The 13756-nt window shown below is 35.5% G+C and overlaps 1 protein-coding gene across 11 annotated transcripts in view; it reads right to left on the bottom strand.

Annotated features, from left to right (window-relative positions):
- NEK1 (NIMA related kinase 1) overlaps nt 1-13756 on the bottom strand; it is a 209473-nt gene that overhangs the window by 119051 nt on the left and 76666 nt on the right. For all 11 annotated transcript variants that reach the window (XM_023228849.3, XM_023228827.2, XM_023228872.2 and 8 more), the window contains one exon: nt 11703-11805. In XM_023228849.3, the coding sequence (XP_023084617.1) occupies nt 11703-11805 (103 nt within the window). The remainder of the gene's footprint in view (nt 1-11702; nt 11806-13756) is intronic.

Below are 13756 nucleotides of genomic sequence, written 5' to 3'. Positions count from 1 at the left end.
TATTGTTTATAAACAGATTGTAAAAAGTAAAGTATGTATTTTTAACCCCTGGAGCAACCACAAAGAAGTTATACAAAAGAAAAATATAGCCAAAATCACAATAGATTAATTAAAATGGAATATTAAAAAGTGTTCAAATAATCTAAAGGCAGGAGGAAAATGGAAAGAGAAACAAAATCATAGAGTATAAACACAAAACAAATAATAGAATGTGAGATGTAAATCCTAACATATCAATAATTATATTGTCTTTAAGTATAATAATTGTAATGCAATTACTTAAACACACCAATGAAAAGACAGGAATTGTTAGACTACATTTTTAAAAACACATAAAGCAACCATAAATTCACTATAAAAAACTCACCTCAAACAATTATTCAGGTACATTGAAAGTAAAAGGGAACAAGATATACCACACAAACAGTAAACAAAAGAAGCTGGAATGGGTATATTACCATAAAAAAAATCTTCAAAACAAAAAAATACCAAGGATATGCCTTACTGACTCTAAGATTGCCTCCATGATGCCCAGCTCCTAATGTTTATAATCTTGTAAAATCCCCTCCTGAGAGTGTGGGGAGGACCTGTGATTTGCTTTTAACCAACAGACTATGACAAATGTAATGGATGTCACTCCTGTAATTGTCACGTTATATACCATTCTGCCCTTGCTAGCATACACCCTCCACAGGTTGCCCTTGCTTGATAAAGTAAGTAGACATGTTGAAGATGTCCATGTGTCAAGAAATGTCTCTACAAACGCAGGTGGCCCCTAGGAACTGAGAGAGACCTCAAGTCAATAGCCAGCAAGCAGCTGGGGCCCTTGTTCATTAAGCCACGAGGAAATAAATTCTCTAACATGAAAGAGCTTGGAAATAAATTTTTCCTCAAATGAGCTTCTAGATAAGAATGCATACTGGCTAACCATATTACAGTCTTGTGAGACTCTAAGTAGAGGACTTAGCTAAGCTGTGCCCAGACTCCTAATCCACAGAGACTGTGAGATAAACTGCTAAACTGTGGTAACTTGTTACACTGCAAAAGAAAACAAAGAAAGAAAAAACTGACAGAACTAAAAGGAGAAACAGACAAATCCACAATTATATTTGAAGACTTCCTTAGTATCAAATAGAATGTAGACAGGCTTTCAGTATGGATCAAGAAGAATAAAACATACACCAAATGGATCTAATAAAACTAATATTCCACCCAACAGTAGCAGAATACCCATTCCATTCAAGTACATGTGGAACATTCACCATGACAGATCATACACTAGATCAAAGTACAAATGCTAACAAATGTAAAAGGACTAACTGAAATTCTACGAAGTATGTCCTATGACCAAAATGAAATAAAACTAGAAAACAACAGAGATAATAAGAAAATGTTCAAACACTTGGAAATTAAACAGAACACTTTTACGTAATCCATGGGCCAAAGACGATATCTCAAGAAAAACTAGAATACATTTTGAACTGAATGAGAATGAAAACACAACACAGAATATTTGTAGAATATGGTTATAGTAATGCTTAGAGGGAAATTTATAAAATGCAATACCACTATCAGAAAAGAAGAAAGGTCTCAACTTAATGCTTTAAGTTGCTACCTCAAAAAACAAGACATCACAAATCGTATGCCTGTATCAAAATATCACATGTACCCCATAGATATGTACTATTATGTATCCATAAAAATTTAAAAATAAAAAAAGAGCAAAATAGAAACCAAGGAAGACAGCATTGTGAATGTACTTAATGCCACTGAACTGTATACTTTAAAAAGATTAAGGGAGTACATTTTATGCTATGTGTATTTCATTATAATAAATGTCTTCTTCCTGGATCATAAATCTAAAGGTAGAAATGAAAACCATAAAAACTTCTAGAAGAAAAAATAAAAAATCTTCATGACTGTTGGATAAGCTGAGTTCTCAGAAATAACATGAAAAGCATGATCCAAACAAAAAAACTGACAAACTGGACTTCATCAAAATTAAAACCTCATCCTCTGCAACAGATTCTGTTAAGGGAATGAAAAGCTAAGTTTCGGACTAGGAGAAAGTATTGGCAAATTATTTATCCAATGAAAGGCTTGTATTCAGAGAATATAATAGAACTTTCAAAGCTAAAGAATAAGAAAACATACAATTAAAATGTACAACAACCTTTCTCTAAAAGGATATAAGGATGACAAATATGAAAAGATATTCAACATCATTAACATTTAGAGAAATCCAAATTCAGCCACAGTGATATATCCCTACACATGGTTTAGATGGTTAAAACAACATTGACAACAAATGCTAATGAGGATGCAGAGCAACTGGAATTCGAGTACAATGCTGATGGGAATGCAAAATGTTTCAAACACTTTTGGAAAAAAAAAGTTTTTAAAAAATCAGGTTAAATGTACACTTACAATATGATCCAGCAAACCCACTCCTGGGTATTTATCCTATGGAAATAAATACTTGACCTCACACAAAAACCTGTAAATAAATGATCAAAACAGCTCTATTCATAATTACCAAAAATTGGAAACATCTCAAATGTCTCACCACTGGCAAATGGATAAACAAACTGTTGTACATTCATTCAATGGAGTACTACTCAGCAGCAAAATTAAACAAGCTATTTACACATGCAACAACTTGCATGAATATCATTATGGTGCAGGAAAGAAACCAGTCACAAAAGGTTACAACATACCAGTACGTGTACAGACAGTTTCCGGCTTACTATAGTTCAGCGTATGCTTTTTCAACTTTACAATGGTGTGAAAGTGAAAAGCATTCAGTAGAAAATGTACCTTAAGCACCCATACAACCATTCTGTTTTTCACTTTCAGTACAGTATTCAATAAATTATATGAAATATTGAACACTTTATTACAAAACAGGCTTTGTGTTAAATGATTTTGCCCAACTGTGGGCTAATGTAAGTGTTCTTAGCATGTTTAAAGGAGGCCAGGCTAAGCCATGTTTCGTAGGTTAAGTGCAATAAATACAGTTTTGACTAAATATTTTCAATTTACAATAGTTCATCAAAATGTAACCCCATCATAAGTTAAGGAACATCTGTATGTATACATACATACAATTTACAAGACACTCTGGAAAAGACAAAATGGTTGCCAAGGTGTTGGGGGTAGAAGGAGAGAGTGTGACTACAGAAAGATAGCATAAGAGTTAGGGGGTTGATGGAGTTGTTCTGTAACTTGATTGTGGTGCTGGTTGCATGAATTTACACATGTGTTAAAATTCCTGGAAAAATGTCTATATTACTATAAGATCATTTGAAAATAAAATGTTCAAAGAATGAGGTGCCAATGCACCACCTGGGAAACAACATCCAGAAGGCAACTGGATAAACAGGACAGAAGTTAGAAGAGTAGTCTGAGTTATAGATTTTCAAGTCATCTGGTAGAATTATCAGTGAGATTGCCCCAGGATATTATTTATAGTGAGAAAATAGCAAGGACAGAGCTGCAGAGAATATTGGCATTTAAAGACTGGGAAGAAAAGAGTTCTATAGAAGGCATTAAGAAATTATAACCAGAGAAATAAAGGGTAAATCAAGAGAATATGGTATCATGGAAGAAGGAAATTTTGAAGTAGTAGATCATGATCAAATGTCACAGAGAGGCAGAGTAAGATGAGGATTAAAAATAGTCTATTATATTTGGCAAGATGGATAGTAGTGACTTCTTTGATATGATGATAAACTATTAACAATAAATTAAAAACTAAATAGTAGATAAGAAAGGAGAGACAGTGAGTGTTTCATTCATTTGAAGAGTCTGGCTAGGAAGAGGAGGAAAGAGATAGGATGATAACTACAGAGGTATGCAGAGTTATTGATGTGAGAAATTTGAAAATATATATACTACATACATATATTATTACATATATATTATATATATGTGTGTGTATATGCTGTAGGAGAGTACCGGTAAAGAAGCAAAGTTGAGGAGAAACTTTCTTATGTAGATAAGCGATGGAATAAGGCTCAAAAGTAAGAGATGGTATGGCATAGAATAGAAGGAAATGGCTGAAACCAGAAAAACAGACATTATTAATCACATAGCTTTAATTTTCTCCAGCAGTGTTCAGAAGACTAAGTGTAGTAACAGTCACTAGTTCAGTTATACATGATGAGGCGGGATATGCTAACTCAGAAAATAGGGCTCCATAGGGAAGACAGGCTAGCCAATTATATAGGTATGTATATAAATAAGTGAATTTAATGATCACATAACTCCGATGAGCTTTAAAAGCATCTATTTTGGAAACAACACAAATGTTCATCAACAGAGAAATTGAACAAAATGTGGTACATCCATACAAAGGAATATGACCTAGGAATAAAAAACAACTAACTAGTGATAACACTCCAGTCACAAGAAAATTATATACTATATGATTCATAATTTTATATTAAATTCTAGAGAGGACAAAACTATAGTAACCGGAAGCAGATCAGTGGTTGCCTATGGCTGATGGCGGTGAGGGGTGACTGACTTCAAAGGGGCATGAGGAAATTTTTAGGGGGGCAATGGAACAGTTTACATATGATGATGGTGGTGGCTACGTAATTATATACATTTGTCAATACTTATTGAGATATACACTTAGAATTTTATTGCATTTAAATTACATGTTACTAAAACCAATTATAAAAAAAGGCTCTTGTATGGTAACCTGGGTTACTATGTTCTAATATGAAGTATGTTGCTAAAGACAGCACTTAAAAGTAGCTCCTCCTAGGGGAGAGAAATGTTACAGTGTATGACATTATAATGGTGATAAATAAATACCATCATATATTTGTTTAAATCCATAGAATGTTAGCGCCAAGAGTGAGCCCTAATGTAAACTATGGACTTTGAGCGATAATGATGTGTCAATGTAGGTTCATCAATTATAACAAATGTACTGCTCTGGTGGGTGGTGATAACGAGGGAGGCTACACATATGTGGGGGCATGAGGTATACACAAAATCCTTGTACTTTTCCACTCAATTTTGCCACAAACCTAAAACTGCTATAAAAAATAAAGTCTATTTGCTGGGCATGGTGGCTCATACCTGAGTGGCTCACCCCAGCACTTACGGAGGCCGAGGAGGGTGGACTGCTTGCGTCCAGGAGTTTGAGACCAACCTGGGTAACAAGGTGAAACCCCATCTCTACTAAAAAAAAAAAAATATGAAAAAAAAAAAAAAACAGCTGGGCATGGTGGCACGTGCCTGTAGTCCCAGCTACTTGGGAGGCTGAGGCGGAAGAATGCCAAGATTGTGCCACTGCAATCCAGTCAGGGAGTGAGTGAGTCCCTGTCGGAACTGAAAAAAAAAAAGAGTAGCTCCTCTACTTAGTCTAATCTACTGTCTCCAGATGTAGGCTCTAAAATTATGAGCAAAGGGAGTATAGTAGGCAAAATTCTAAGGAAACTTTCAAGGTTTTTGTTACCTCTCTGTACTCCATTGGGTCAACCCTGCATAACCCCCGGGACTGTGAATATGATAGATTTTGTGTTAAATGCAATGACTGATGTTAACATAAAAAGATTATCTGGTGGGACTGACCTAATCACCTGAGCCTTTTAAAATCATAGTTTTCCCTGGCTGGTTGTGGAAAGGGCAGCCAGGAGTTTGAAGCATGAGAGGGATTTGATGCACAGTAGGTTCTCCATTGCTGAGGAGGCCATCTGGCAAGTAACTAAGAGTGGTCTCTCAGAGTTAAGAGTGGTTCCAGGCCAAAATCTAGCCAGACAATGGAGGCCTCAGCTCCACAGCAACAAGGAAGTGGATTCTGCCAATACCCTGAGGGGGACAGGGAAGAAGATCTTGCTCTAGCTGAGCCTCTAGGTGGTAATACAGCTGGCTGACACCTTAATTTCAGCCTTAAGAGACCATGAGAAGAATACCCAGCTAGCACATGCCAGACTCTTACCCAAAGAAAGTTTAAGTAATAAATTTGTGTCGCTTTAAGCCACTAAGTTTATGGTAAATTGTTAACAGAATAGAAAACGAATACAAAGAGGCAAATTACAAGTAGCACCTCTGCTTTACCATAAAAATAGTTCCAATTTAGAACTTAAAATCTGTGAGGCTTCTTATCCTGCCCAGAGTTAACCTTAGCACTCACTTCTAATCTCTGCCTTATTACTAGTGTAGATATTCTTGTCCAACATTAGATTATAAATTACTTTAGAAACAAACTATTTCTGAGTAAGCTTTATATACTTACTACTCCCAGTGTTTAACAAATTGCCTTATTAATTTAGTGAATTAATAAAATAAGTAATATATGATGTACACACCCAAGTATACTAGAAAATACCAATTCTTCATATTTAGCCACATATTTCTAAGGCAAAGTTTTATGTCATGTAAGGAATGAAGGAATTCAATATAGTTTAACAGAATGAATCTTAGAAAGTCACATAAAAGTCATTCTCAAAATGTACTGCAGCTCTATAAAACATGTTTTTAAAAAATGAGAACACAACAATAAAATGAAAAATACTGATTATAAGAGGTCAAAGTGAACACTACTGCTTTCCTTCCTGCAAAATCTTAGTATAAAAAATTATTTTAAGTGAATACATATCAGCATTCAAAAATAAGCAAAACTCCTGGTAGTCCTAAGACTAAAAGGAAACTAGAGACCAGGAAAATACACAAAACCAGCTTAAAGTTGAATTTACAAAAGCAAAAACATGTCAGAAAGAGTACTACCACAGAAGGTGTGAGTAACACAAAGCATGGTTTAAGACATTTTGGAAGCTCAGAGCATGAGAAGGTCTAATAGCAGACAACAGTGGTTAGAGTAAAAGGGTTACCTCCAGTACACTAAGCATCTCCACAAACCAGCAAGCAGTGTCAGTTACTTTGAAACAGGAGTGGTAAGAGAGAGCATAGAATGAAAGGACAAGCCAATACTCTGGGTGATATCTAGGAAGAATGAGAGTCTTTTAAGCCCAGAAAATAAGCCGTTAAGGCACTTGCACTGAGAGAGTACCAGCATGTCCCACTCATCCCTCACTCTCACTGAAAACTGCAGAGAACAGATCATGGCACTAGCATACTGCCATCTTCCCAGGGAGTCACCCAAACAAAGGCAATGAACAGTAAAATTCATACTCCCAATCATGAACACACTAGCAAGGGTGCTGAACATTTGAGGCGTACCAATACTACGAAATACCTAACAAACGTCAAAATGGAAGAAACCAAAGTAACATAGTCAACAGCACACTAAGAACAAGACTTTACAACAATTATAATACTACCAGGGAAATGAAAACATAAGAAAAGAGTTTTATGGGAAAACTAATTAGAATTCACAGACATGAAAACGTAATTTTTTGAAATAAAAGGAAACTCATTAGATGAGATGAATGGCAGAGTAGACAAAACTAAAGAATATATTCCAGTGAGCTGGAATATCAGGCCTAGAAATCCTTCCAAAACACAGTAAAAAGAGAGAAAAAGATTTTTTAAAGTATATTACATGCAGAGGTTCCAATGTATCAGTCTAATAGGAGTTCTCTTGAGAAGAAAATGTAGAAGCAATATTTGAAGAATTTATAATTTCAAATGTCCCTAGAATTGAAGATAAGTACTCACATTGAAAGCATTCAGTGGAAACTTAAGCCAGGAAGACAAAAAAACAAAACAAAAAACAACTGAGAAATATTCAAGTAAAGTTCAGAACATCAAGGACAGAAAAACAGTCCTAAGAGTTATGAGAAAGGAAAGAATTCCTTATAAAAGAACAAGATCCAGAACATCACATGTCTCATTAGCAACAATGTAAGTAGGAAGATAATAAAGCAGAATCTTTAAAGTTCTATGGAAAATAAACTTCAAACTTATATTTCCTTATCCAGCCAAATTATTATTCGAGGCTCACTTGTAGCCATGATGAAGTAACAGATCTACCCTCCCATCTTAAACAACTAAAAGTCTGAACAAAACATATGAAATGGTTTTAAAACACTGGACAACAGACAGCACAGGAAAGTGATCCTTGAGAGAAGGAAAACAAAGGTGGTAAACCCAACAGCTGCCCACCTTACTGACTGGCAAGGGTTTCCTGGCTGCAACACAGACAGAAGGTAACCAAACAGAGTTTGGCAGTCCCCTGAGTTGAGGAAACAGCATTCAGACCTTGGAAAATCGAAGAACACTAGAATTTGCAGAACAGAGTTGCAAAGAAGAACGACCTGCACGGTGGAAGGGTGCTCAAGATCTAAAGAGGGTCCCTAGAACTTCCTGCTGAATGACAAACAACAAATTGTCAATAATACCTGAGGTTCAATCAGGGCTGCAAATGTCTCATGTTTCCAAGAGCCAAAATAAAAAGACCTCCAAACTAATAAAGCATTGGGTATTCAAAAGAGCACTGCTATAGCAGTGAGGCCAAATTAGCACTAGACTGAAGACTGTTCTGTACCGGCCTAGCAAAGCTTACAGCCAAAGCTTACAAGCAAACCTTGAAAGACTCAAACTATTTCCAAGTAACTTAACTGCAATCCCAGAAAAAAAAGTCCACAAATATTTATAAAATACACAATGCCTGGTATGCAACTACAAATTACCAGACATGTAAAGAAAAAAAGATGACCCTAATGAGGGAAAAAAATCAATCAACAGAGACTCAGAAATGACACAGATGGTAGAATTAATAGATAAGGACATGAAAACTGCTATTATAATTATATTCCATATGTTTAAGAATATGAAGAAAAGTGGGGGACATGAAAGGTATAAAAACAATCCAAATCAACTTTAACATAAAAAATTCAATCTCTGGCTGGGCATGGTGGTTCACGGCTATAATCTCAGCAATTTGGGAGGCCAAGGCTGGCAGATCACATGAGGTCAGGAGTTCGAGACCAGCCTGGCCAACATGGTGAAACCCCATCTTTACTAAAAAATACCAAAGAATTAGCTGGGTGTGGTGGCACATGCCTGTAATCCCAGCTACTCGGGAGGATGAGGCAGAAGAATCTCCTGAACCCAGAAAGCAGAGGTTGCAGTGAGCGGAGATCATGTCTCTGCACTTCAGCCTGGGCAACAAGAGTGAAAATTCTGTCTCGAAAAATAAACAAACAAAAAACAATTTCTGAGATGGAAAACATATAATGTCTGCATAGAATTAACAGACACAGCAGAAAAAAAGATTAATGCACTTGAAGACACAGCAATAGAACAACCCAAAATGAAATACAGAGAAAAAAAAAAAGACTGAACAAAATAAGAGCATCATCAGTGAATGGTTGGTAGTGTACAAAGTGGTCTAATATATGTGTACCAGAGACCTAGAAGAGGCAGAGAGGCCAACAGAAAAACATTTTTTGAGGAAATAATGGGCTGGACATGGTGGCCCATGCCTGTAATCCCAGCACTTTGGGAGGCCAAGGCAGGTGGATCACCTGAGAGGTCAGGAGTTTGAGACCAGCCTGGCCAACATGGTGAAGCCCCGTCTCCACTAAAAAGACAAAATATTAGCCCCACATGGTGATGGATGCCTGGAATCCCAGCTACTCAGAGGGCTGAGGCAGGAGAATCACTTGAACCTGGGAGTCGGAGGTTGTAGTGAGCCGAGAATGCGCCACTGCATTCCAGCCTGGGTAACAAGAGTGAAACCTGTGTCAAAAAAAAAAAAAAAGAAGGAAAGGGGGTGGCGAGAGAGAGAGAGAAAGAAAAGAAAGAAAAGCAAGCAAGCAAGAAAAGAAAGAAAAGAAAAGAAAGAAAGAAAGAAAAAAAGAAAGAAAGGATGAAAAATTTCCAGATTTGATGAAAATCATAAACCCACAGATCTGAGAAGCTCAATGAACCCCTATGCAAAATAAACACGAAGATAACTACACAAGCAGGGTGCAGTGGCTCATGTCTGTAATCACAGCACTTTCGGAGGCCAAGGCAGATGGATCACCTGAGGTCTGGAGTTCAAGACCAGCGTGGCCAACACAGTGAAACCCCATCTTTACTAAAAAAATACAAAACTTACATGGGTGTGGTGGTACACACCTGTGATCTCAGCTACTTGGGAGGCTGAGGCATGAGAATCGCTTGAGGCAGGGAGGCGGACACTGCACTGACCCAAGATCTCGCCACTGCACTACAGCCTGAGTGACAGAGTAAGACTCTGTCTCAAAAAAAAAAACACACACACACACACACACAAACCACATCATAATCAAATTGATTCTAGTGATAAAGAGAAAAATTTTAAAGTAGAGGAAAAAGATACATTACATACCAAGGAAAAAGATAAGAATGAATGCATAGTTCTTGTCAGAAATAGCGCAAGCCAGAGGTAAAAAGTTTCAGCCTATAATACAATATCCAGCCAAAATGTTTGTTAAAAACCAAAGCAAAATATTTTTTCAGACAAACAAATGCTAATCAAATTTACCAGCAGACCACCATTACAAATGATCATTCAAGCATGAGGACAAAATGAGAGCATTTTCCAACAAATCTTGGAAAGTTCCTCTCCAAAAAAAATTACCAGATTCTCCAGCATGAAAAAAAATAAACTGAGGGGGGAATAGTAAGATATAAGGAATGATGTTGAGAAAAGAAATTAGTAAATTTCAGTAAGCCTACCAATTCTTTTAAAAATATTTTAAGTAAAAAATCTGTAACCAAAATTCCAGCTGCTATTGACATGGGAGATATGAGCAAAGGAAAAGGCTGGAGGTTCTCATCTACTATCTAACGGAAAGATACAAATACAGATTAATTCCGGATGTAGAAAAACAAATTGAAGTATCTGTGTTAACAATATAAAGGGTAACTATTTACAAATTTAACTATGTTTCTATGACATTGTTTAAAAGAGAAGACATACTATATTGAACTACATTAACTCACAAAGATACCACTTACGAACTTACAACAGATATGTAATAAGTCTAATTAAAATATATTACCATCTAATTAACCTATTTCCTATATAATGTGATGCTTCATGGGTTGCTGAGCTGACAGACATAATCATCAGTTGTTCTGTAGACAAAATGTCAAAAGGCATTTGTGCACCTCTACAAATCAAACTATCAAGAGTTCTAACTATCTCAAATCTTGTTAAATACCAAAGAGAAAAAAAAGTTTTAATGATTGAAATGATATTCTAAAAACTTAATATTTTCTTGGATACATGACTTAATTTAGTTAAATGGCATAACCAGAGACTTTACTATAATTCTACTTCTAAATTGCTTTTGAGCAAATGCATAGTTTACATATATACTTACCCAAATACTTGTTTCCCATTTTTCTTCTAAAATTCTTTGCCACTTAAAAGTATGTAAAACCAAAAGCATATTGGGGGAGAAAAAAAAACATGCAGCAATCTAAGAACTTATTTCTTTAATATAAATATCTGGGTTGCTATACCCATTTACACTCTTTTAAAGGAAGGATACAGGTATGAACTTACTCCCAATTAACCAAAGCAACAACAGAATTCCACCCCTGGTATAAGAGATAGCAGAAGAGAAGGTAAATGAGTTAAGATATCCCAATTGTATACTCTGCAAATGACTTCTGAGTATCTTTACTGCCTCTTATTATGCCTAGATTGTTAGATTGTCATTGTTTTTACTTACACTTACCTTATTCCAGACCTTCACTTGGAATACTAATACATTCAAAATCTCAGAAACAAACAAAATTCATACCATATGTCCTTCGGCTCGAGCTTTATTCTGCATAGCTTCCCGTTTTCGCTGCAGGAACTCTTCTACTTGTTTAGCTCTTTCTACAGCTAGCTGCCCTTTTTGCCTAATTTGAACAAATCACAAAGTCAGCCACCTTGAACATAAAATATTCTAAAAAGTTAAAAATTACATTTATCCTAATTTTTTTATTTCAGAATATGAAGGCTGATGAAACACTTTCTCTGTAATGAAGAAATCACTATATATATATTGACATCTACTACTTAAATCACATTCTTTATTATTTTAAATACAAGTAAAATCTATAATTCTACTCTAAGTCTTCACAAGATGGTTTCTTTTATATTTATTTGATCTATTCTACTTATTTAAACATATACAATTATTTTAGATACACTTAATTATGGAAGAATCTGAGAAGTTTCCAAGTTTATTTCAGAACTCTGTATCCAATATAGTAAGAATCTTAGTAGCGAAGTCAAATAAAAGCAGTACAGCAGCAATTTAAAAAATTAAAAAGAACAAAAGCTTTACTTAAGTGTGAATTTTCACAAACACAGTAAAAAGCTGTGTTTGAATTCCCTAAATATCACAACTATAAAAAGTAAAATGGATAGATTAGGGAAAAGATTAAAAACAGAGTTATTTGTTTTAACCTTTTCCAATTTTACTTTTGTGTCTTTCTCTGACAATTATGAAAGAATGTAAACATGCTGATCTTAGACTATAAAAAAAAAGTATCAATAACAAACACTTATTAAGCATCTACTAAACATTGTGTTAGTTACTATGCTAAATATGGAAGATACAAAGACAAATAAAACCCAGCCCCAGTTATCAGAGAACTCATAGCATGGCATCAATTGCAGTTAATTTTGGAGGTAAGAAAGAAAGATTAGCAAGTTGTTGACTGTGTTTCTACTTGTATTTTGACTAGTAAGGCACAGAAACTTCCTATATGGGCTTTCTTTGGGACCATAACTAAATTATGTCCTGAAAATTACATGAAATAAATCTCAGTCTCGTACTAAGATTTGAGCATTTCTGATTTTCATATACCAAATAACTGCTTCTTTTACATTCTTTGGCAATGATTACTAACTGAAACAAAAATATTTGAAATATGAAACTAAGCTGTAAAACCTAAAAATCTATTCCATCATATAACTATGAATGACAGTGATCTAAGGTTCATTTATCTCATGTAGTACTTAAAATTAAGATTCTTATGAAATTTCCATCATGGGAATTTTCTAGAATTATATAATCTCTATAGCTGGTTTAAAGGCCAGTTACTATTGCTCTCAGATATGTTTGGGTAGCTAAATCTTAATCTAGTTTCACATCACTAAATCCAGAAATCCACTTCACCAATGCCATGTTAGCTTGAGTAGGCTGAACACAATGAATGAGAAATTTGTTCATGCCTCTGTAGTGCACCTGTGCTGTTCCCTAGCAGTCCCATCAGCCACTGGAAAATTCTGAGATTAATAACACTTATCTATTCTGAATGCAATTTATCTCCTGCATATATCAATGTAAGGCTATATCCTGCTTTGCTATAGCCCCATTTATATAATGCTCAGCCTGAGCAAGGCAGATAAACTTTCAAATGTGATGCTCTGATATGAGATTAATAAGGTATATCTGGTCAGAATGCAACTTATTTACTGTATATATCAAAGTAGGACTGTACCATGTTCTGCCACATCCCCATCTATGTAAGGCTGGGCCTGAGGAGGCAGATAAACCTTCAGGTATAATGCTCCGAAGTAAGATTAATAAGGTATATCTGGTTGGAGTGAAACTTATTTCCTGCATATATCAAGGCAAGGCTGTATTCTGTTTTGCTACAGCCCATCTATGTAAGGCTAGGCCTGAGGAAGGCAGATAAGCCTTCAGGTATGATGCTCAAACATGTCATCTGAAACTCTATGGTTACAGATAAAGCTCTTTTGGGGGGACCTATACATCACCATCTGCAAGTAAACAAGACAGTTGATCTCTCTGCTGTGCATCCTGACTGTATCAACTTTCTTCTCTAACTTTTACGG

Source organism: Piliocolobus tephrosceles, chromosome 3 (genome assembly GCF_002776525.5).
Source record: "Piliocolobus tephrosceles isolate RC106 chromosome 3, ASM277652v3, whole genome shotgun sequence".
In the NCBI taxonomy this organism is placed as follows: domain Eukaryota; kingdom Metazoa; phylum Chordata; class Mammalia; order Primates; family Cercopithecidae; genus Piliocolobus; species Piliocolobus tephrosceles.
Note: the sequence above shows the minus strand (reverse complement) of the source record. Positions and strands in the feature narration are given on the sequence as shown.